This window comes from Nipponia nippon, unplaced genomic scaffold (assembly GCF_047370975.1).
Source record: "Nipponia nippon isolate SJK-2023a ecotype South Korea unplaced genomic scaffold, ASM4737097v1 scaffold_37, whole genome shotgun sequence".
NCBI classification, from domain to species: Eukaryota; Metazoa; Chordata; class Aves; order Pelecaniformes; family Threskiornithidae; genus Nipponia; species Nipponia nippon.
In genome coordinates this window covers 1,728,563-1,752,912 of record NW_028262355.1, presented here as the reverse complement: position 1 = coordinate 1,752,912, position 24,350 = coordinate 1,728,563, and the positions used below count along the sequence as shown (strand labels likewise).

Genomic DNA, 24,350 nt, shown 5'->3' with positions numbered 1-24,350 from the left:
TGTAAGCGCATGGCTAAGTTACACCTGAGCAGCCTTGTTCTGCTGTGACCTAGAAGATGCTGAAAGAATGATGCCTAACGTAGAAAGTGCTGAAATAATGCATTATCGGAGCATTTGATGCATCTCTTAGGTGGTGTGTATTTTAAAGGCCCCTGCCCTTCGGTGGCATTCCCTCTGGGTACAGTAGGACATCGTTTTTACCAAAACAACGGTGTAAATACTCATCCTTGACCCTTTATGTGGAAAACAAGTACGTTTTGGGCAACGGAGACAAGACGCTCGTTGGACAGGGCCGCGGGGAAGCTGCTCCTCCTCGCCGGAGGAGGCCGGCGCCGTGGCCGGTAGCGGCGCGGGGCGGCGGGACGCGCTGTCCCCACGTCACTCTTCCCCGCCCGCGCCTCGGCGTCTCCACGCTGCCAACCTCTAGTTAAGACGAAGGATGTAATTGCAGCGTTACCGGCACCGCTCTGTGGCAAGGGCTGGAAGATGTCGGCGCTGCCTGGCGCCCGCCGGGTGTGCGGGGGGAGCGGCTCGGCGGCGCAGATGCAGGCGCGGGGGTCCGCAGGGGGTCCCGCACAGCTGCACCTGCAGCGGCCCCCTGCACCCTCACACCGGCATGTCCGGAGCCGAATCCCGGCGGCAAATCCCTCGCCTCTGTCGGTGCCGAGTCCTGCCGGGGAGCTTGGCTCTCCAGCAGCCCGCATTAACAGCAAAGCCCGGCGCAGAACAACTGCTTTCGCCCGGTTCAGCGAAAATCCCCAACGTAGCTATGTCGCGGCCAGATGCAAATTCGCCGAGCACTGCATTTGGAGATTAAATCACCAACAAAGATTTAATTTTTTAAAAAGGCTGCTTCTCGTCAGATAACTCCCCTTATATTTTTAGCTGTTTGCTCTTTTAATCGATGGGTTCCCGTTAGCCAGGAGCCCGGCTCGGCCCCCGCGGCTGGGGCCAGCGCGCCGGCAGCACCCCCGAGCGCCGGAGGGTGGGAGCCGGGCGGTGCCGCGGGGGTCTCGCGGGCAGGGTGGGGGGCCGAGGGCTGCCGTAGCCTTGCCTCCCATCGTTCCGAAGCCCTGCCTGCGGTCCGTGTCCTTCCGATAGTGTTCCTGGCTGTTGTTGTTAATACGAATTTTACGTAAGGTACACGTTTCTATTTCTGAAAAAGAAAAAAGGAAAAATATCCGGGACAATCGCAAGTTCCCGAGCGAGGCAGGAAAATATATTAAAGTTATCTCGATGTGTGTGTCAAATGCAAATACGATATGGTAAAGTAATTAATTTTTATTGTCACGCGTTGGGAATTATGTTAGAGTTAGGGGCTTACTCCCTGCAAACCGCATTAACTTCTTACCGTGTTATGTGCGATATATTTATACTGAAATTTTCCCGTTCAGGAGAAGGAAAGCACTGATATGACAGGATCCAAATGAAGTTGGACCGTTCCCCACTCCGAGGCTGCAAAAAACAAGCTGAAATCATCTGCAGTCATTTCCATGACACATTGGTCACGATTCCAGGGTTGCTTTCCAGAGTCGCGGGTCTCTCTCCGTTTCCGTGATCTATAGACAGCGACACGTGAAATTTTTAGGATTATCTAGTGCCAGGCAGAAGAAGCTGCTTCTGCTGGAGTCGGGATCGTTTCCCTGGCAGGAAGGCGATTGAGTGAGATGATTTAAAGGTCCATCCAATCTAATTTTGCGGTAAAATTTGCGCTAAAATGTAATGCTAGTTGTATAACTTTGTGTGGAGCTGTGAAACTACAGCTTTTATTAAGAGAGAAAATACCGTATTTTGCCGTTTGCAAACGCAGAAGGGAAGAGCGGCCTTTATTCCTAGGTGCTTATTAAAAACATTCTAAGGGGGTTTTTTTAATAAATGATCAAAGCGCTTTGTTATTTTTCCCCTCCGGAGCATTAATAGGAAGTTAGTTTTGTGAAGCAGGTTTACGGGTCTGGTGAGGGTTCTGCCCGTCCGCGGCGGGCCCGGGGCCCGGGGCCCGGGGCGCGATTTCTCCCCCTTGCCGGGGGAGCGTTTTGTTGCGCGTTGACCTGTGGTAGCTGGGATTTTTGGCCTTATGTATTATACGCCGAGGGTGGTTTAAAGGTTACAAATGTGATCTTGTCAGATTGACAACTAACTGTTCTAATGAGGAAAAAATCCTCAAAGCATGAAATTTGAATGAAATGTGTGATTATAATTCAAGTACTGTTTACCCAAACCTCTGGGGACCTCCCGAATAAACGCAGAACGAGCGAGCGAGCGAAACCTCCGCTCGCGCTTTCCTCCTGCCCCCCCCCCCCCCGCCCCGCGCGCGGCCGCGCACGCGGACCCGACAGAGCCGGGCGGAAAGTAGGGAAGAAAACTTTGCCGCGGCCCAAGGCGACGGCTCGGAGTCGACATCGCCGTCTCTTTGTCGTTGATTAATACTGTATGTGGCGCGCTACCACGTCGAGGAGTAAGGAAAGAGGTGCTTTGAATTATTAAAGTTGAGCCCGGAGACTGGCTGTACGCTCGGATGGCATTTGCTTCGGCATATGCAAATGATTTAGTTTCATTTGGGATCAATTCCCAGGGGCCCTCCTTTCCTGTGATGCTCTGAATTTGGCAAGCGAGCGAGCCCCGACGTGGTGGTGGTGTGGGGGGGCTGTATCCCCCCCCCCCCGGCTCCGTTGGCCGGGCCGGCATGGCGGGGCGCAGGGGGGCTGTCTGCCAGCAGCGCCCGCCGGGCCGGGATGTTCGTTATCGGGGTACTTGTTAGCGGGGTGTTTGTTAGCGGGGTGTTCGTTATCGGGGTGTTTATTACTGGGGTGTTTGTTATTGGGGTGTTCGTTGACGGGGTGTTTGTTAGCGGGGTGTTCGTTAGCGGGGTGTTTATTACTGGGGTGTTTGTTATTGGGGTGTTCGTTGACGGGGTGTTTGTTAGCGGGGTGTTTATTACTGGGGTGTTTGCTATTGGGGTGTTCGTTGTCAGGGTGTTTATTACTGAGGTGTTTGCTATTGGGGTGTTCGTTATCGGGGTGTTTATTACTGGGGTGTTTGCTATTGGGGTGTTTGCTGTTGGGGTGTTTGTTACTGGGGTGTTTGCTATTGGGGTGTTTGTTGTCGGGGTGTTTATTACTGGGGGGGTGCGGTTGGGTATTTCTCACGGCGAGGGCAGGGGAGAAGCGGGGGGCTGCGCGGGGCTGCGCGGGGCGCGGCAGCTGCGCACAATGCTGGGAGCGCGCCAGCAGCACGGACAGATGGCGGAGTTATTAGATGTGCATCATACGATTCCCTTCCTGCCACTCGCTTTTTAATCAAATTAAAACAAAAAAAAAAAAAAAAAAGGGGGGGGGGGGGAAAAGAAGGAGGGAAAAAAAAAAAAAAAAAAAAGAGGGGAGAGGGAGAGGGGAGGCAATTAAGCGCATTTGCATGCGGCTGGGTGATGGGCCCGGCTCCGCGGCCGGCGGGAGCGCGCGGGGCGGTGCGCGGGCGCGGGGCGGTGCGCGGGCGCGGGGCGGGAGGGGACGTTGGGGGGGGGGGGGGGGGCGCGCAGCCTCCGCCCCCGCGCGGCGAATGGTCTCGCCCTGCTTTGCATATCGCGCGCGCCCGGGCCGGCCATATGGGAAGATGCGAGTGGAGGAATTGTTGTGAAAAAAGGGAGAGCGAGTTTGAAATAAAAGTTGGGAGCGAGCGGGAGCGGCGGGGGACGGCGGCGGGACCATGTACTGCGCATACACGATCCCCGGCATGGGCGGCAACTCCCTGATGTACTACTATAACGGGAAGGCGGTAAGCGGCGGGGCGAGCGCGGGGGCGGCGGGGGCGAGCGAGCCCCGCGCCGCGCTGCGCTCCGCGGGGCCGGGCGGGGGCTTCCGCGGCTTTGGCCTTCCCCCCCCCCCCCCCCCTTTGGAGGGTTTGGGGGTTTTGACTCGGGGCGGTGGGAATGCTGGAAAGTTTGGGGGTGGGTTGAAATAGTGCAAAGCAATGGGGGAAAAGAAAAAAAAAAAAGAGGGGGTGAGGCGGGAGCGGAGCGCCCAAAGTAGCCGTAAAATAACGAAAAATGGCAAAAAAAAGCCCCCTGCCCGCCCGCGATGTGGTGCCTCGCCTCTGCCGTCTGACTTCGGTCCTTCCCCCCCTTCCAACAGAAACGCTTTATTTAAGAAAAAAAAAAAAAAAAAGGAGAAAAGAGGGGAAAAAAAAAAAAAAAAAGTGTCTGGTATTTTGTGCATAACCCCAGCAGAAGGTTTATACTTGCCATCTGGAGGTTTATTTTTTTTCTCTGGCTGGGTCTTGAGAAGGAAAAGTATTTCAGTATATTTTAAAATATTTGGGGGGTGGGGGGAGGGGGAAGGGCGAGGTAAGGAGGGGAACTGTTGCTGAAGGGAGAGGAAAATAAAATTTGGAAGGGCTGGGAAGGGCGGGCAGCGCGTGGGGGGAGCGGGCTTCGCAAACTGCTCCAGCCTGTGTTCTTTCAACTTTCTTTCGTTTCATCTGATACCAATCAGGGCGGCGTAGTTAGGCCAGAAGGGAGCTGTTGGAGTTTTAACCCAGGCCCGGTTGGGATGGCGCGGCTGGAGCAAAGCAATGAGCCTGCCCGGCCGCGCGCGGATGTGCAGGCATGTGTGCCATCGGCCCGCGCGCCCTGCTCCCGCAGCCGGCCCGAGCGGTGCCGGACGGAAAGGCGCTCCCGTCGGTGAACATCTGCTTCGATAACTGAGATTTAGTTTTGTTTTGTTTGGTTTTTTTTTTTTTTTGAAACGCGCTTATTGGCGAGAGTTGCGGGCCTCGTCTTTTGTTTTGAGTGGTTTGCGAATAACGCGGTAGCGCAGGACACTGGGTTTGGGGGTAGGAACCAGGGGAGTTTGCACAGGAAAAACAATTGAAATTTAAAACTCTAAAAACGCAAAAAAGAAAGATTCATAAATTTCCTGCAAGGCTATTTTTTTTTTTTCCTCCTTTTTTAAGTTTGGTTTTTTTTTTTTTTACATTAGTTACCCCTATTCCGGAGCGGGTAAGGCTACGCCTAAAGCCTACCTGACGCTCCCGTGCGTGGCAGGGCCAGCCGGCCTCAGTAGCTTTAAAAGAAAAAGTTGCCGAACGCTGCTGTTCATCCTCAGTAAGCAATAAAATCCCGGCGGCGGCAGCCTGTAAACAGGAAGCGGCAAAGCGCGGCGGCGGGGCGACGGTAAACAATTTTCAACACTTCGACCAACTTCGTTGTTCTTTGGATTTTTCTGGCGGGGGGCGAGATGGGGCGTTCGATAAGCGACACGGAGGTGGCCGCGGGAGCGGGGGTTTTCCTTTTGTTTTGGGTTCCCCCCCCCCCCCCCCCCCCGCCTTCTATTTGGATATTTTTTTTGTTGGTTTCTTTTTTTTTTTTTTTTTTTAAGTAACTAAACATAGAAAGCAAAATGCCCAGCCTGCCTAGCGGGCCGCGTCGCGAAGGCTGGGAACGCTGAGACCGTAACGTCGTCCTGTCGTGCCAGCCGCCTGTCGTACTTACATCAAACTGCAGAATATGACATCATAGGGCTAATAAACCCCCGCTCGGCTGCCAGGCCTTTTCCCCTATTCTTTGTGTTTTTCAGAAGGTGGGACTCGTAAAAACCAGGCTCGCTCTGTCGCAGGAGATGTATTTCTAGGCACCGGTGGAAGGGGTTCGTGAAAAGCCAGCCCGGCCTCGGCGCTTCCCCGCGCCGGGCGAGCACAAAGAGGGAGGCGAGGGTCCCTGGCAGCGCTGCCCGCTCCCTGCCCGGGGAGAGGCACCGGCCGCGGCCAGGGAGGCGCGGGAGCCGGGGGACGAGGCCGGCACCGCGGCGGTGGGGAGGGGGAGAAAGTATTCCTGCCTCCGCTTGACAAAACAGATTTTTGTGTTTTATAGAGCCGGCATTGTTCTGGCTCCGGTTCCGCATTGTGCAGCTCTTGATGCGGTGCCAGGCATCGTGCGGAGATCGGGGATGCCATGCATTAATTGTTCGCAACGCCTCGTCGAAAGGACCCGCGGCTCTGGGGGCCGCACAGCTTTCGCCCAGTTGTCGGAGCAGCGCGGGGGCTGCTCTGTCTCGCACAAGTTTCCTCGTGCAGGAAAGACAGAGTTCTGAATTCCTCCCTTTTTTTTTCCCCCTCTCTTCCCCCCCCCCCCCCCCCAGTGACAAGTCAATTACTTGTTTAAATTCAGTTTGAACTCTCTGAACTGCGAGCAGCAGCGGAAGCAGGTCTTCCCTGGGAATAAACAAAAGAAGAAAAAATGCAAAATCATTCCAAAGCCCTCTGAAGCGAAGTTGCTGTGGGAAGAGGAGGGCAGTTGGGTACAGGAGGCACAAAAATGGCTGGAAAAAAATTAAACTGCCAGAAACGCAGGATTTGCAGAACACGTTTTCTGCAACTTGCCTTTTTTTTTTTCCTCCCCCCGCCCCCCCCCCCCCCCCCCTCGCTCGCAGGGCATTTTAGGAGAGCTCGCTCTATGGGAGAGCACTTTTTGCCTTTAACTATTTACTGATGTTCATCGGTAAGAAATCTTTTCCTTCGCGTCGCTTGCGATGGAGGAGATTTGTTTTAAGATTTTCTAAAACAATAGCAAACCTGCCAGCGTCAAATACTAAAGCGTAAAGATAAGCTCGTGCCTGGTGACTGCATTAATGGTATAATATATAAATGTTGGGCTCTTGGTTCGCTTTTTTCCCCTAAAATAGTACAAAAAAAGACGTTTTGGCGAGGGAGTTAGAAGTGTGCACTGTTATCTGTGATTAACCAGAGGAACGCTTGGATTCCGTTGGAAGCGATGAAACAAGAAGAGCCATTTTTTTTTTCCCTGAGCCTTGCTTCTCGTTACCCGAGACGCGTGGGATATTTTAGGATCCGCACGTTACCTGGAAGGGGATGGATGCCGGATTGCTGCCTAAATTTGATTTTCAGAATTGCTTATTTTCAATTGCATCTCGCTGAGATTTTAATAAAGTATTATTTGGTCGTAGACAGCATGCTGAAATGCATGGAACTATAAAGAAGAAATTATTGCAAATGAAAATGAAAAGCAAAAGTGGCAAAATTTTCTTTTAATGGTATCTCAAGATCCCATCATCAGCTCCCACCATGCGCCTGTGTTAAATCATATAGGGAAACCTATAATTATTGTAATTGCTCTTTTTGCTTTATCCTAACAAGCTTCAACCCATCTCTCAAACTAGTTGTTTTGAAATAGTTATTTGTCAAGTCATCAAATCACAAAAAGTAAATGCTAATGAGTTTTTCCTGTTTACATTCTGTCTGCTATTCTTATTATAAAGCTTTTCAACTCCATAAAGTTCCTAGATGAAGATGAATGCTCCGTGGTATCGTTCCTGCTAATAGGCTAGGCCAAAGAGTGTAATAATTCCATGTACCACGCTTAATAATGACAAGTGAGGAGTTGTGAATGGCACGAGGCTGGCGTCGCTCCGGGAACGGCGCGGAGAAACTTCTCCGGTTGAGCGGGAGGAGGGCGAAATGTCGAGGTGGGGATGGGAGGCCCTCGGGCGGGCGCCCTTCGGGCCGGGCCGGCGGGCACCCAGCCTGCCCTTCCCGGCTCATCGTTGCGGCACGAAGTGTCGGCGTTGCCTTTGCTGGGAGCGCTGGGGGTACCCGCAGGCGGGTCATAAAAAAAATATTTATTAGCCAAAGTTACAAGATACTTTAAACCATTTCCGAAGCGGAGGGATAGGTTTTGTAACAAGTAACGCTGAATTTACAGCTCCTTCATCCAATTGCATCCGCATACGGGGAGCTCAGGCTTCATGATTTGAAATCCATGTGTGGACGTACAGACGTACGTGTACAGAAATGCTCGCTCTCTTCAGGGTTGTGAGTGGAAGCCAAAATATCTAGACGTCGTTTCCAATATTTGTGGTGTTTATGGAAGGGCTTTATGTTTATATCATAAATTAATATAAATTTGCAGGCTCCCTACTGATAACAAGAAAACAAAATTTTGTAAAGTATATACATAAAAGGATATATATGGTTATACATACACACACACACATTTTGACACAATCAGTGGGTTTGTGCTTTGCCCTCTGGAGGAAGGGAGACCCAACAGATTTACTCGGAATCGTTGAGTTTGCAGAAATAACGGTAGCACTCGTTTTGGAGGGGCACGATACCTTACTGTTCAATTAAAACTGGCACTTGGCAGGGCTGCTCGCTTTCTCCCCATTGTATGGGGTGGAAAGAGAAGCGGCCTCGTGGCTGCAAAGCTGGGTTTTGCTGAAACGTTTCAGGAATTATTAAAGCTGAGCGTTCTTGCAGGATGGGACGTTGAATCTTAGCTTGAAATATGCTTTGCATATGCTGATCAGAAGTGAACTTCACCTCTTCATCTGTGCCAGTTTGGAAATTATTGTGGTGGTTTTTTCTCAAAAAGAAATTATAAATAGAGTTTTATTTTATTTGGTTATAGGTTGATGGAAGACACGGAAAGCGCTGTTAGGGTGTTGACATCTTGTAATGGTGTATACCATGAGCTGCTTTTTTGTGGGCAGGGCTGGGGGGGTTAACAAAAGATCTAATGGCTGGTGCAGGCTTTAAATACCTTTCCAACTGATCTGCAGGAAATTGTGCAGAAGAATTGTTTGTTTCCTGTTTCGGTATAAATCTGGTTTGCATTATACTTGGTTTACTGTAAAATTGCCGTGGCACTTCGGAGACATGGGATTTGGTTATGTTGCACGGGGAATTTATTTTGCGAAGTGACTGTTTTAGCCGATGTTGGCTAGTTCCTTTCTGATTTTCTGATACTGTCTTGCTGCTGGAACTTTTTTTTTTTTTTTTTTTCCTCCTTTTTCTTTTTTAACCCGGCCTCTGAGGTTGTGCAGCCGGGGGCGGGGGGGGGGTGGGATGGGTGGCTGCAGTGCAGAGCCTGCAGCTTGGCGGGGAGCCTGCCTGCAGCCTTGGGAAGCCGATACAGGCACGAGGTACCTGCGCAGGACTGCCCTGCCTTTGCGTTGCTTTTCCTTTATTATTTCAAAAAGAAAAAAAAAAAAAGGCGGGGGGGGGGGAGCTAATTTTGAGCTCGTTTCTCAGGCTGCGCTTGGCAGTGCTGCTGTGATGAGTTTGCTGCCTGGCTCTCTGGCCTCCCTCCTCTGTGCGGGCGTCTTTTAGCTCCCCGGGAATTTTTTTCAGACAGCCTGCTAGAAGTGAGTTTAAAACCATCCTTTCAAAATTCCAGTGCCCCATAACTGTGTTTTAATATGTCGTTGCCAACGCTCAGTAATAAAAAATCATAACGCCCTTCTGCTGAAAGCCACCTCGTGTATTTAACTGACGTTGGCTGGTGCGTAGCCAGTGCTTCCGTATCAAAAGTGTTTGTATTTATTGTTGTTTGGTTAATCAAAAGATAGGCTATCGCGGGTCGCTGAGGCCATTACGTCAGAAATGCTCTCTCTGTTGCGTCCCTTTTTACGGTGGAGAAATTCTCAGGCTCATTAAAAAGTTTCTGTGGGTCTCTCAAGGTTCAGTGGGAAGACAGCATTCTCAGCCCTCAGCAGGGATCTCAAAATATTTAGCATCTAGCTTTGTTCGGGCATGGCAAGGCAGGATCATCCAAAAATCGAAAAGCGTAGATTCCACTGGCACATGTTTCTCCCCCAAAATTCAGGGCAGGTCTTGCTTTTCTCCACTTGCTGAATTTATGTATCTTCATTTGTAAGGTTTTTTTGGGGGGTGGAGTTTCTTTGTTTTTCCTCGTTGCTGGGTTTTTTTTGCTCTTTTTGTTTTTCCTGAGAGAGTAGTATTCCAGTGTTATCTCCTGTAAGTCCAAGGGCCTTTTAAAGTTGGAAGTTGGCTACGGGAGGAGCAGGATCAGACCTTTGGTGTTGAGGGATTTTGCCCTTTTGTGCTGGGGGTTGTCTGGTTTCCGAAGGCGCAGCTTCAGCTCTCCACGCTCGCAGCTTTTTCCCAAGCAGAGGTTTCTGTGTGAAACACAGCATGCAGAGCACAAATTTTCCATCTGTGTTTTAAACCTGCGTGCACACAAATACAAATAGGCTCTGCAATGTGCCGTGTACAATTTGGTACTTGAGCTTTGAATTCCTTCCCCTGCAAGGGCCTTAGTTTTGCTTATAAAATTAATACTGCTTTAAAAAAAAAAACAAAAAAAACAACAAAAAAAAACCAAAAAAAAGCAACACCAAACCAAAAAAAACCTCCCCAAAGTTTGAGCAGAGGAAATTTCATACACCTGCAGAGCTTTATTAGGTGTCTGCACAGGAGTGAGAACTCATGTGCACAGGATCAAATTGTTCTTTAAGCCATGTACTACTCTTTTGGTAATGAAAAGCAGCTGAAGAGAAGAAGCGGGGTCTGCAGCCCCCCGAGAGGGAGGGCTGGAGCTGGGTGCTGCCGGGGTTCAAGGGCGACAGAACCCGGCAGCCCTCGCCCGTCGCCGCCCGCAGACCCGGGGCCGGCCGCGGCGCAGAGCCGTCGCGTCCCCGGCGCGGGGGGCACGGTGCCGGTAATTGGAGGGGCTGCGCGGGGAAGGGTGCGCCGCAGCTGCTGCCATTGTAGCCGGCCCGCGGATGAAAAGGGGATGGGAACAATCCCGGCCAACGTTTGACTTGGCTTTTTCACCTCCGCAGACGCGAGGGTGAGAACTGCGGAGCAGCAGTCGGCGTGCACCAGCCACAGCCCTGACAAAGGGGATGTCCGCAGTGAAAAACAAATCGTGCTGCTTTAAAAATAGCTCTTTGCTCACGAAGCGGCCTTTCATAATTGCAGTTAAAAGAGTTTCTCCAGCATCTGGTGAATCGTCGTTATTAAATTCTGTTATTGGCCCTATACGTTGGACTTTTTTTTTTTCCTTTTTTTTTTTTTTGGTCCCCCTGAAATGCATGATAGCAGCAGTTGTACCTCCTGGAAGACACGGTGCACAAATAACTCGTCCCTCAAGGACAACCTCATGGAAAAGGTCTTGTGCAGCCTATCTAGCTACCCCTTCTCTTTTTAAAAAAAAAAAGGAATAATGCTGAATTACTCAATGGCTTTCTAATGAATAAAACAAACCAAATTGATGTAACATGCATATTTAAACCCATTCACTTAAGTACTGACGTGATTAAAATAATCAAATGTATTACTTAAAAAATTAAAAAGGATAAGTTCTGCACCCCATTATTTTATTGACTTTTAAATATAAATTGCAGAAATGTTTACATTCCTAACGGCATTATGAAGCTAAACTGACAAATCAGCGGGAAAAAGTTGATTGCCCAGCATATTATTACGGCTGCACCTGCCACGGCAGCGCGTCGGCTGCGGAGCGCGCGGGGCGCGCGGGCTGCCGGCTCGGCCTGCCTTTGTGGGCGAGGGGAGGGCTGGAAGGGAGCGCCGGGGCGTCCGCAGCGGAGCTTTGCTTGTCGCAGCGGCTCCTTCTTGCAGTCAAGAGGTTAACGGGGCTTCCAGAAATCTTAGGCAGCTTAGAAAAAGAAAAAATATGCAAATAGAGGGAGAGGTAGTACTCTCGGAGAGCTGCTGCGTGAGGTCCCGGCAAGCAAATGTAACCGCAGATGAAGGTGTTTGCGTGCCCGTTTGACGCAACGAGAGCCTGTGTTTTTCAAAGGATTTGTGTTCTCATCAGCAGAGCGCGTTAATCGAGGTGAGGTCCCAGCTAGGTAAGGCTAAAACTGCTGTAGCACGGTCGCTGTCAAGTGCTGCTGTTAAGCAGTTGAAGCCGGCCGGCGCGGTCCGTCCCGGAGCCTGCTGGGTCCGGGGTGCCCGCAGGGATGCCGGGGCGCTGGCCCGGGAGCCCCGGGGAGCCCCTCCTCGGCCACCCGCCTCCCCAGGCTGGCGCGCTCCCCCGTTAGCGAAACGTTTGTTACTGCACGCTCTGCTTCTTGCAGTCTTTAGTGGGATTGTCGGGAATGGGAATAAAGAAATATTCCAGTTCGGCTGCTCTTAAACGTTGCTCTGCCCCCCTGTAAAATAGGTAGACTGTAAGAGCTGAAGAAGAAATGATTAAGCTATCAATGTCTTTTAAGTGGCGGTTGTTTGAGCTGCTTAGACAATTACAGATTTTGACTCACAGAACGATTTGAATTCCTACGATTTCTGAACACCTGATACGTATTGCCTCTCTCTTGCATCCCCCCTCGCTTCGCAGCGAAACGTTTGCATAAATACCTCCTCAGTCTTGCGGTGGCTGTTGGGCTAGAGGGTTTTCAGGGTTTAACGCTGTTTGCAGAAGTCAAAAACGCTCTTCAGCTGTGGGCAGAGGGGAGGGAGGGGGAGTGCGACCAGGCAACCAAATGTATTTCTTGCCATTTTAAACCTTGCCCGCGCCTATTGCAGGAGGCGAATCCCTCGCATCCCTGGCTGTCACGGCACGCTTCCGCGCCGCAGCCCGGTACGAGATGTCCGTGGGCTCCCGGTGCGGGCCTAGGGCAGTTTGGCCGGCAAAGGGAGGGAGAAGCATGGATCAGCCATCTTCCCCGCCGTTACGTTTGCGGCACGTCCCTGTGCGTGATTTGGGAATGGGGACAGCTGCGAGGCTCGGAGTGATGGCAGCTGCCGGGATGCAAAACTGATTTTCCTGTTAACACCTGAAAAAGAGGCAGGGTAGCACTGAAAACTTAAATAAGGGAACGTGAGCTGATAGGCAGAGCTTCGGGATAGCAATCCCGCTCCCCGGCAGCCGCCTAATGAGACACGACCGTTGCCTGACGGGGATGGTCAGGAGCCCGCGCCCCGGCCCCCTCGCCCCAGGCGTTCCTGGGGCTGCCGGGGTGTGGGAGCCGGGAGCCCGCTGCCGGGGGGGTGCTCCCGGGCAAGTTTAGTCACCGAATATAACATTACTTTTTCTCTCCCACCATTTGAGACTTCTAACTCGTAAATAAAAACCATCTCCAGGATAAAACTTGCCGGTCGCTATTTTTATCAGGAAAACAACAACAAATGGTGTGGATGTTTTTTTTGTTTGGCTTCCTAAATTAGTATTTTACCAACTGTTCACCATTTCAGAAGTTAAACACATGTTGTTTTCTGTGGTTCATTAGAATACAATGTTTTTGTGCTCATCTACTTCAGGCAGAGTTTGGATGCAAGGTGACTGGTCCCAGTTTAGCCCCAGGTCCCTGGTGGCCGATAGCTGCCATCCGTTGGGATGATCTTTTTTTTTCCTTCTTCTTCTTCTTCTTTTTTTTTCTTTTTTTCCTGTTTTTTCCTCCTTTTTTCTCCCCAGCCCGCCCTTTCTCACACGTGTGAGCGGGGGGGGGGTCACTTCTGACGAGAAAGGCGGTGGAGGTAGCCGCTGTTCAGCATCTCTGTGACTATGGAGAATTCCTGTTCGGCACGGCCTTAGGAAGCGCGGGATAACAGTCTGCCTCAGCGTCGAGAAGAAATAAATATCCCCCCCGTTCCCCGGGAGCACCGTCTCCCCTGGTTAACAAATCTGCAAGCGCCGTGCCAGCACACATCTGTCTCGTGAAGAAGGGCTGTTGATTCTGCCAAAGCCAAGAGAGGGCACCTTGTAGGGGAAAATAAAATTACACATGTATAGACAGCTCTGTACTGATCACTTCTGGCAGAAGCCTGTTTCTGATAATCCCCCGCGCTGCCTGCACCACACACACAGATCTGTGGAAGTCGGAATACGAAATAAGTTCTGCTGCTCCGATCGCACGCAGAGATCTGCCACAATTTTGAGGTTGCAGTTGTAGATCTTCAAAAGATCTAGACTGAGGTCTTTAATTTGGAATGCTATTAACTCATGGGATGGTAATTTGCTTTCAGGGTCTTAGTGTCTTATTTATAGCCTCGAGTATTTTTCATAGCAACTTTTACTGTGCTGGGGGGGGGGGGGGGGAAGGGGGAAGAAAGATCCAGTAAATAAAACCACGCCACGTTAAACCATCCTTTTTGTGTCCTGTAGCTCTGTATTTGATCTGAGAGGAAATCGCAGCATTTTTAGTTTTGTGGGACCAGCTCCTTAATCCGGGGGGAGCAGCCTGTGCCTGCCCCAGGCCCGCGCCGAGGGCTGGCCGGGATGCGGGGATGTGGTCCCTGCCAGCCCGAGCCTGGGGGCGGCACCACAACAGCCGCGGCGCTGACGTTTTTTGGTTAAAAGCAGATTATGAATGCTTTCAAAGCACAACTCTCATGAAAAATATTTTGGGGAAGTTCAGAAAGTCCAGTGCAGAAAGAGCGGACGGTGACAGCAGGGCTGCTGCCTCAGTCATCTGCATTTCTGCACCGCCTTTAACGGGTGTTTAAATATCACGTGTGTGACTGTGGACTTGCAGTGTCCCTAACATCTTGCTGTCCATCTATGACGTCCACCTCGATGTCCCCGTCACCCAGCGCAATTGTGTAAGGTATTGGGTACTTATGTCGAGCTGTCATTTGCAGAAAAAAGGGATATTTAAAATTGTTGTTGTTGTTATAATCTCCAGTAAGATGTAGATCAGATTCTTATAAGCGCGTACACGCGTGCAGTGGCTTCATTGGAAATATTCATGTGCTTAAATCTGTGCATACTAAAACTCCCAGCTGGAGGAGATCCCAGGACTCTTACTTGCAAAACAGAAAAGGGAACCGTAAATACAGACTTTCACGTGCGTGTTGGCGTGTTTGCAGTTATCGGCACGCAGGTGGGAGCGCTTTCAGGTCAGAAGATTTGAAAATTTCTGCCTTTAGTGCTTACTTCAGAACGGCTGGAAGGTTTAATGATTCGGTTCCCTTCCACGTCGGCCGCAGAAGTAACCATTAACCGTTTGAGAGATGCTGGCGATGGTCCGCGGTGATGCCTTGTGCAATTAATAAAAGGCCTCGACGGAGAGAGACAAATGGCAGCAGGCATTGCGGGGCTACCTGTGCTGGAGGGGGTTTTGCTTCCCTAGGATCGGGTCAGTGGGAATTTAACCCTTTAACTCCACGTCAGCTGGGGCGGGCTGCCCAGGCTCAGCCCCGCTGTCGGTGCTCCCCTGGGGCCCGATCCTGAGAAGGCCCTGCCTCTCTCGGGGCTGATGCCAGCAGATCCCATTTACAAGAGCTGGAGGACTTTGGAGCCCTGCTCTGTGACGGTGGGCATCTTTTTTTTCCCTTTTGCTAGACAGACGAGGCATTCTAGCAGTAATGTGAAGATCAGTTTTTACAGATGATCCATGAGAGAAGTTCTTGACTGACTTTTATTCTTTCTGATAGCTCTGAGAAAGCAGCCATAGCATTGCTCAGCTTTATTTTTAACACAGAGCTAATAGTTGTACCTCCGTGCTGGGCTTTGCCCGCGCCTCTTTGTGTCGAAGCGAAGCAGCGTACACCCCAAGGGAAGCTTCAAAGCTTTATGGCAGTGCTGGTGCCGCAACGGAGATGGCCCTCCGTCTGATGGTGCCCGTTTGCTGGTAGGTAGGGAGTAACTGGTTTTCTGAGCAGCTCCTTTCCACTTGTGGTAGAGACACGTTTTTTGAACTACTGCTGTGTCCGAGTCCGAAGTCTGGTCCGTAGCCGTAGTTACTTTGAGGTGCTGATGACTACAGCTAATGACTGCTTTATTAGAACAGGAATACTTTTGGCTTGGCTTGTGGCTCTCAACTAACGAGCTAATCTTTCCCTGCTGCTGGCAGCCCTATATTCGAATGCCTCTTGTGCTTTTTAGTTAGGGTAGTCATATTTGCATAAATGCGTCCATATTTTTTAAAATTGCATTTTCTACCTATCTTGTTCATCGGCCCCAGTGAGCGCAGAGTCTTTTCAGACACTCTTTTCTTGGTGAGACTGGGCATCGGGAGATAACAGTGTCGCAAACTGGCAGATGCTTTATCCTGGAGCTCGTGATGGTGTGCACAAACCATCATTTTTTCCTTGCAATAATTATGGTGTTAAGAGGCATTTGTGTTGTGTGCTCTCTTTCAGCTTGCACCATGTTTGGTTCCTGTTATGCAAATACCGCTTTAAACTTAGAAATGCCAATTTGCATTAATATTTTGGTTTCATATAGCTAGCTATTGCATTGCAAAAACAAGTGCATTTTAATGAGCATTTGGCAGAATGTTAAAAAAAGATACAGTACTCATTAAATTCTATTCTATGAAATGCAGTAGTTTCTTGCCAAAAATCATTAGGATAAAATATAAGGCAAGTTAAGGCCACAAGTAGAGCCCTCATCAAAGAGCGCTGCGACACCGCGGAGCCGCGAAGCCATGGCGTCCTTCACTGCATCGTGCAAACTTCCCGCCCTCGCTGCCGAACGGGAAGACTGGGAACTTTCGGCGTCTCTCCAAACCTCCTTGCCTGTCCCCGTGCCGTCTCTCGGCGTTGCCATCTCTAACCTTCCTGCCCTGAGCTAGCTCCTGTTGGCGTCTGTTTGGTTCCTTTAATTCATCTGCTCCTGCAGACTTTTAAAAGACATAAACACTAAATTGAAAAACAAGATTTCATTCCCTAATGCGTTTCAGAGCCTAATTTTGCAGCCGACTTTTCATTAGGCCTAGGTTTCCTTTGGCACCCTCGAACCGGAGTCACGCATGAATCAACGGCTTTGTCACGTGGAGGAAGGAGCGCAGCATCCCCGCGGGCCCGCGGAGCGGCTCCGCAGGCTCTGCTGGTCGCGGGGGGACCTTTTTATGGAGTTTTCTGTACCTTGTCAAAATTAAGTGTGTGCGTATAAATACACGCGCGTACGTGTAGGTGTCTGCCGCTGAGACGCGGTGCCAAGCAGCTGAGAGCTCTCTGGGTTTTCTGCCCCTTGCTCGCTTATTCCTCGCTGGATGAAAATGCCTCTGCCCGGAGACAGCTTCGCCCGCGGAAGGAGGAACGCGAGCTGGGAAAGCTCACCCTCCGCCGACACTCTTTTTTTCTCTTTAAAAAAAAAGCGTTGCCGTATTAACATTGGAAATGCTTCCAAGGCTGATACTTGAGAAGCTGCTTTTCTGCAAGCTGGCTGAAGGAGGGCTAGGACAGGGTTAAATGAATTCGTTTCTTCATTACTCAGAAGTGATATAGACTTTTCTTTGACTAATGTAGCTTAATTAGTGGTCAATTAAAACTGAACATTGTTGAATTGAAGTTCTTTGATCAAAATCCTTGGCATGGGCTCCCTTTCTTTAACTAGCCACCATCTTGAATTCATTTGGAATCAGTAGTGTAAACAAGTTTAAAACTGGTTCTTTTATAAGAAGTCAGCAGGCTTGTATAGCTGTGGTTTCTTTCTTTCCCCCCCCCCTTTTTTTTTTTTTTAACTTCTGTAGGCGGCAATTCAAAGCAGTGTTAAATGAAAACAGTGCTACACCCTGAAAAGGGCATTTTTTTTTAAAAAAAATTGCATTAATTAATCAGGATTCGGTGGCTCCTCCTTGTTCCTTTTCTTGTCATAATCTGTATTTTTCTCTCTGGTGAATAATTCCTTTATTATCTGAAATATATCTTGTTTCCTAATTGGGCAGCAGTTGTTCAGAGCGTGCTCGGGGACTCCACAGTTGACAAGCAAGCGAAAATAAAATTGGCAGAGAGAGGAACGTGTTTTAAAACCAGCACAGGGCCTTAGATTTAATTAGAGAAGTGCAGCTTTAACTTCTGGTGATGTTGAACAGCAATAACTTAAGAAAAGCCGTGATGCATCATTAGGAAATTTTGCTTGAGGGGTTATTTTAAGAATTACATCTTAGAAGGTTTCTGGTAAGCGAGTGTCAGGCTCAAGAAGGGCACGGGGCAGATGGTGGTCGTAATGCGTCCTCTAAAAATATTTTGGGTTACATTTTTATTGTTCACCTAATAGTTGGGTCAGTTCAGCGGCGAGCTTGAACCGAAGCTAAAGATGAAAATGCTCAGTCATTGCTGAAAGCTTTGTGAAAAGTCATCGTTTAAAAGCCCAGCTTTGTTAAAAGCTAAACCGAGCTAGAAAACGGCTATCGGTGCTGGCAGTGAATAAAGGAGGTTTTAAAACACTGTTGCGGTTTTGATCAGCAGAGTTCTCTTTCTGATACGGATGAAGCAGACTGCGATTTTTCAAAATAGATGTATTTATCATTAGCTTTCCTTCAAATGCAGTTATCTAAGCTGCAGTATTATACCTTAGTAATACTATTTAGCAGCTAAACTCTGAAAGAAAACTATGTTTTGGGGTTTTTTTCGTTTGTTGTTGTCTTTTTTCTCTTTTTTAAGTTCTTCCCGTTGTTGGGGAGGGTTTCCGCTCCGTGTCCTTGCCGGTTCCATCCGCCTGCTCTGGGGCTGCCCCGGGCTGTCCCAAGTCAACTGGAGCCCATGGGTTTGAATCGCAGCCCCCGATTTTGGCGTGTTTGAGTATGTGACACTATTCACGCTTGTAAGACTCGCTTCTCAAGCCTGTGCCTGGGCTGTTTTGTGTGCCTAATTTGTGTGCACAATTACGGTGATTGCATAGCCCGGCTGTGTACAAAGGATTACGGAGCAGCGGCGCGGCGGAGTCGCGGGCACAAGTGCTTCATTTACATGCAGTCATGGTAATGGGGAAAACACAACTCGGAGCGTGTTTGAAAATCAGACCCCGAGAGTACCCTTCATTCAAAGTGCTTTTTAAACACTAGCAAACTAAACTTCTCAAATACAGCTGTGTGCAGCTCGGGCTGTGAACCGGTGGAGCTTTAGAGGAGTATTTTTTTTTTTTTTTTTTTTTTCCGATGTGAATCCGCCCATCTTCACATGACAAAGTTTGAGTTTGAGTCAGACTCAGCCGAGCCCAAATCTGCATGTCAGCCTTCTGGATTTCCCATGTTCGCGTTTAAAACGGGCAGGTTCACACAGTCCCGATACTCTCGATATTAATCAGGTTTGCTCCAGACCAGCGGCTCCCCCTCCCCAGCACGAGGTGCGCTGCCCCAGCTCGCAGCCTGCTTTTCAAGTGCGGTTCATCCCCAAGAAATGAGGTTTAAGGCGTTCAAACTTGGGATGCATTTATTTAAGCGTAGTACTGCTGCGTGGACTTGGGCAGAGCGTAAAATCTTTGTATCGCCCGGCCTGGTTCTCACTGGCAGCTGAGCGGGAGCTGGCCTGCGAGCATCCCTTTCCCACCCTCTCCTCCAACCTAATGCATTTACCTTGCCTTTTCGATCAAAATATTTTATAACGTAAATCTCCCGCTGGAAATCATAATAAAGAAGTTTAAACAAATGACTTGCATATTTCCTAACTGCTTCTGCCTTGCTCTGGGCTTTAATTGTAGGAGGGACTAGGAGGAAATTGCTCTGCGGCGATGACATGAACAGATTTCTTTCTTTCTTTGAATGATGGCGTTTTCAACTTTTAATCCCTTTCATCAGAAACTGGGTGAAAATCATAGTCCTAAACAATAATTAAAATAAAATTTCCATCTCTTGACAGAGAGAGAAATTGTTTATAGTAAATGTGCCTTTCAGCCTTCCCTCATGCCTTCTCCCAAAAGGGCTGATTAGGATGTAATAATTGGGGATGATAGCAGGAGGAAGACGACAATTCCATTTAATTAAAGATAATTTATTTTACTTTAACTTGGTGATGTCCCACATGAATAAGAGTAGATTTAGCAGATAGATTTATTAATGGGTACTGACATCTCTGCTGACATAAAAAGCAAACATTTTCTTTCCTCATTGTTTTTATTGTGTCTCGGCACCTGAAACCGCTGTCACCCCACTTCCCGCCGTTCCCGGAGATGAAGACGTTTCCGCAGAGGGCACGGCTCGTGATTCATTACCCGAGATGGGTCTGAGGCGCTGGGTTCGGATCAGGACCCACCTCTTCCTAAAAACCGAACCGCAGGAAGGCGGAATCCGGCCTGGGCTCCTTTTCACCGACACCTTCATTTCCACCGGAGCTGGCTGAGCGTCCAGTTACTCCTGGAGTTCCCCAGTTGACGCAGAGCGCTGGGCGAAACCCCGGCTTCTTGGGGGGCGTGCAGGGGGTGCATCCGCCTCTCGGCCGGCGCAGGGGTGGGCTGGAGCTGGGGCACGGGGCGCCTGATGGCAGGCTTGCCGGCCTAGCCCGTAGTAGAGGAGTTTATAGCCAATTCCCTGGGGATGCTCCGTCAGCCTTAGTCCTGAATGGGGGTATGTCCATCCCTCGCGCTCTCCGGTGAAGCGCGGTTTCCTTTGGGTTGTCCCAGTCCCTCCCAGTGCGCCCAGCTCAGCCTGCACCCGCTTGGGTCCCCTCGTTCCCTGCTGATGACCGTCACAGCCCCGCCATCAGCTCTGACGCCGACGGTGAGGGTGCGCCGCTGGTGTATACCCCACCGCTCTCCGGAGCTCGTGTCAGGACTTTAGGCAAACAGATAAGGTCTAATTAATGTTTGTATATGCTTTAAATTATTTGATCACACTGTGCTAGGTAGATAATGACCAGAAACACGGGAAGATTGCGAAATTAAGGCTCTTTTCTTGCGGAGAGATTTGAGAGGAAAATGTGGGCAGGTGTCTGATACATTCACTGTCTCTGCATGTATTTGTAAACAGAGCATAGAAAATGAAAAAAAACCAAAACCCAATACAAAATGGTTCTCAGTAAATGCAGTGGAGAAAAGAAAGTTAGAAAGCAGATCCCGAAAGAAGGAAAAAGAGTGCAATGGTCCTTTTCCTTTTCTCTGTCTCTCCTGGGAAATCTTTTACTAAAAAAATAAATGCTTAAAAACATGCTATCTGACATGAAAAGTGAATTAGAATTCACGTATGGAAACTGCCCCTGGAACTCAGCCAAGTGGCACCTTTGTTCTTTTCATCATCACTTTTACTTCTATTTTCCCACTCTTTTTCCTCTGCTCCCTCTTTATTGCTTTTTGGAGGTCTGGTTCTACCTTGCTGAGCATCTGCAACTGTTGAAATCCTGGTAACTGCAGGATGTTGGCTTAATTTTTTAATTTTGTCCCATCTCTCCAGTCACACCCCTGTTTCTTTGTCCTTTCTTCCTACCCACTCCCTCTCGATTTTGCTCTTTTCCTTCTCCTCCTGGACATGTCTCCTGCTCCTCTCCGTTGCCCTCGGCATCCTCGGGGTCCTTCCCCGATCTAGCCAGCGCTCGCCGCGAGGGTTGCGTGTTGGTTTACCCAAGTCAGGTAAGGTAGCCAACTCTTTCCCTCCACTCTTGAGTCGCCAGCTCCTCATCGGCTCTCATGGAGTCAGCGTCTCCAAAATCTATAATTTTCTCATTCCTCCACAGCCTCTGTTGCATCTTCTGTTGCATCTTCTGTGCTGGCGCATCTTTCCATCCCTTCACCCGTGCATTCTCCGAATGCCAGCAGGGCTGGTGAGGGCAGGCTCGTGTCTCGGAGAAGCAAGGCCAGGGGCGCCGTCAGGACGGCTCTCTGGTTCTCAAAGCCTCCCTTGCTCCTGTCCCTGTCACCCGGCGGAGGCTGATCCACCCGTGCTCACATCCGTGTGACCTGGTGCCTAAAAAAAACAAAAGAAAGGGGGAAAAAAAAAAACAAAAACGGATGGCAAAGCCATTGCCAGCTGCATGTCCCTCGGCTGCGCCGAAGGTTTTGTGTCGGACGCCGCTCTTCGATTCTGCCCGTCTTGGCTGGTCTCACCGCTGGTGGTGCTGGGATCCCGGGCATCCCCCTTTGCCTCGTCCCTTCTGTAACGTACTCTTAAATAAAACATTGAGGCCTTTCTGCTGTGCAATCACTATGGCCCATTGCTACTTAGTTATTAAATCTCTCTTTTTCTTTCTGCTTTGCTTTCCTCTTCTCGTTCCTCGTCCCTGGGGCTTCCTCCTGCCGTCGGTGGCCATCTCCCAGTCTCTCCTTAGCCACTCTTTGGTGTTCTCCTCTTCTTGCTCCTCTCGCTCTTCCTTTTCTTTCCCTAACGCCTGTTGGAAACAGTTGTGCTTTGGTGGGACCATTTGGTGAGCTCTGCCCCCTGGGTTGTCCAGGATCCCAGCAAAACGATGTCGATGTCATGTTAGAGCAGAATCCACCTGCGGTTCCTGGCCCGGCTGGGGGTGGTGGCGTTCGCTCTTGCGCTGCTTCGGTAATGACCCAGGACAGCTGCGTGATAAAGACAAATGGCAGAGAGAAATCAGAGTCTGAATAGAAAATCTCCGGGTCTATTTATGTTATTGTTGCTTTTTTAGAGTGTGTATTGCTGCACAGGGATGACATAATGTTGTAATTTTTTTTTTTCTCTAATTTAGTTGACCCCTTTTTAACTTTGGGCGTTCACAAGATGCAGTATTCAGCAGTCCCATCTGGAAGACATTTTAACTGAACAGGATCTGAGGACTTAGAGGATCATATAGGGTGGGATAAGGGAAAAAAAAGTCAGGCAGCTAATGTTTAGGGTATGCCGAGCGTAGGGCAGCTCTTTGTGCGAGCAGCGATTCCCAGCGGGAGCGGAACAACCAGCGTGCAGCAAATAGGTGGTTTGGTCCAGATTGCAGCGTTTCACCTCAAAACGAGCTGTGGTTTGTAAAGCTGGCACTTTGTAGCGGCTTTCGAGTCGACGTCAGCCTTTGCAAGTTCCTACTCGATGGCGTTTGTGCGAGTGAGAGGAAACCCAGGGCCCGGCGGGGCGCTCGGCTGTGCCGCAGCGGGCGGGAACCGGGACGTTTGGCATATGCCGGGCCAGTCCCGCGCGAAACCCGCGCTCACGGGAGCCCGGCGTGGGGAGCACGTCCGTGCCAACGTCCCTGGTGCAAAGCCTTTGCTGAGGGGCGTGAGGTTACAGTCAATGAGCCTGATGAATTTTTTTTAATAAACGCGAGCAGCAGGAGAGGAGATAATCAGGAGACTAAACCTGCTGCACAGGCCGCAGCCCGGAGTCGGGGTTTTGGGTGCGCCACACACGGAGAACCGGCATCAATTAAAGGACGTGGCGCAAGATGCGACGCCAAGGCGATGGGGGGGGTGTGTGTGACGGGTCCCACACCTGCGCTGGCTTTCCGCAGCGCTAACCAACCTTTGTCATTAACCCCGGACGGCCCCCCCGCGGGCCCTGCCGCGGCGGCGGGGGCGGCGGGCCGTACAGGTGCTTACCCTGGCTGCGTACACTTGTTTTTCACGGTGCACCGTGCACTTAACGGCTCAGCGGGACCTGCAATTTCATACCTCTCACGGGGCCGGGGGGTGGTTTGCATGTGCTTTTCTGCGTTGGGGCTCATATGGTCTCAATTACCATTTGATGGCAACGCCAGGCCCGAGGCCTTTCGCGTGTTTGTCCTGTGAGAAAGATCTGGAAGAGCCGACATCTGGTTTTGATTGCTGCAATTGCAGGTTGATAGAATAAACGCAGGGTGAGGTGGGTGGGTTTTCCTTCCGGCCCCTTCCAGGCCGGGCTGGTAATGTGCTTCACTGGCGGGGCTGCTCTTTTCATCAGCGCCCGCCGCCCCCGCGCCCCGCTCCTCTTCCTCTCCCCCCGCTCGCCCGCTGCAACATGTGGCCGAAATTAGGGACCTGCGGTTTGAAAAGTGCCCTTCTGCTGGAAACCTGGAACAGGTCAGCCCACGGAAAGGGGGGTCTGCTCCTCACGCGTATGAAAGTACAGATTTTTTTTTTCTTTCTTTCTTCTTTTTTTTTTTTTTTATACTAAAAGCTGGGGAAACTCATCCCTAGCCTGGTAGAGCAGTTGCTGGTCTGATGGCAGAGCTGGGAGGAACGAGGCCAGCAGCTGAGTGTGTCCCTCAAGTGGTTATAAAGGAGGAAATAGTGGTATTTTATTTTTTTTTTCTTGTTCTTTTTTTTTTTGCATTTAATTTTTTTAGTGTTGCTGGTGAGAGCGTTTCCCTCTGCATCCTCTGGCTGGGGACCCTGCTGCTGCCCAGGGCAGTGTCGTCCTCGGCACGCACCCATCCGCCGGGGTCCCGCGTTCAGCCCGGTGCGGACGGGGAGTTCCCGGGCCGCAGAGGCACCGAGCAGCCTTGCCCGGGAGGCGGCTGCGGGCAGCCCCGGCCGGGGGAATGGGAAACAGGTTGCGGCAAAGAAAGTTGTAATACCCGCGAGCGCACGTGGCCGCGGTCGGTCCGTGGCTCGCACGTGTGCCGCCCGGTCAGCGGAAGCCAACAGGTACCACCAAGGCGAGGCTGGTGGGAAAAGGCAGCGTCGCGTGGCCGGTGCCGCAGGCTCAGAGGCTCCTGCACCCAGCGCTGTCTGCTTGGCCAGGTACTCGCTTAAAAGAGTTTTCCCCTCTGTGCGAAGCTGACATCTGCTAACGCAGAGCAGGTTGTTCCAGCGAGCAGGTTTATTCCTCCTGACAGCTCCGATAGCCAGTACGCTTTGCCATTTGGTAATGCACTTATAATTTAATATGCGTTCTCTTTGAGATCTTAATTTTAAAGGAGTTTCACCCTGTATTTTAAAGTCTCTGGACTGCTGATTGATGGGTTTATTCTCTTCACAAATGTTTCCTTATAGCAGCTACCTCTTTAAGTGGATTGCTCCGTATATGGAAATACGCTGCTCTCAA

At 50.3% G+C, this 24,350-nt stretch overlaps 1 protein-coding gene across 24 annotated transcripts in view; it reads left to right on the top strand.

Moving 5' to 3' along the window:
* The window catches only part of TCF4 (transcription factor 4), a 239,753-nt gene that overhangs the window by 165,998 nt on the left and 49,405 nt on the right, over nt 1-24,350 (top strand). Inside the window, exon 1 of one of the 24 annotated variants that reach the window (XM_087772718.1) lies at nt 2,449-2,467. The exons of 18 other annotated variants lie outside the window; for them this stretch is intronic. Coding sequence is in view for 5 of the 6 variants with exons in the window: in XM_087772716.1 (XP_087628842.1) it covers nt 3,703-3,771 (69 nt within the window). In the remaining variant the exon portion in view is untranslated. Of the gene's footprint in view, nt 1-2,448; nt 2,468-2,727; nt 2,748-3,585; nt 3,772-24,350 lie in introns of those variants that run through there. 5 more of the 24 variants (XM_087772717.1, XM_087772716.1, XM_087772715.1 and 2 more) reach the window with 5 other exon arrangements.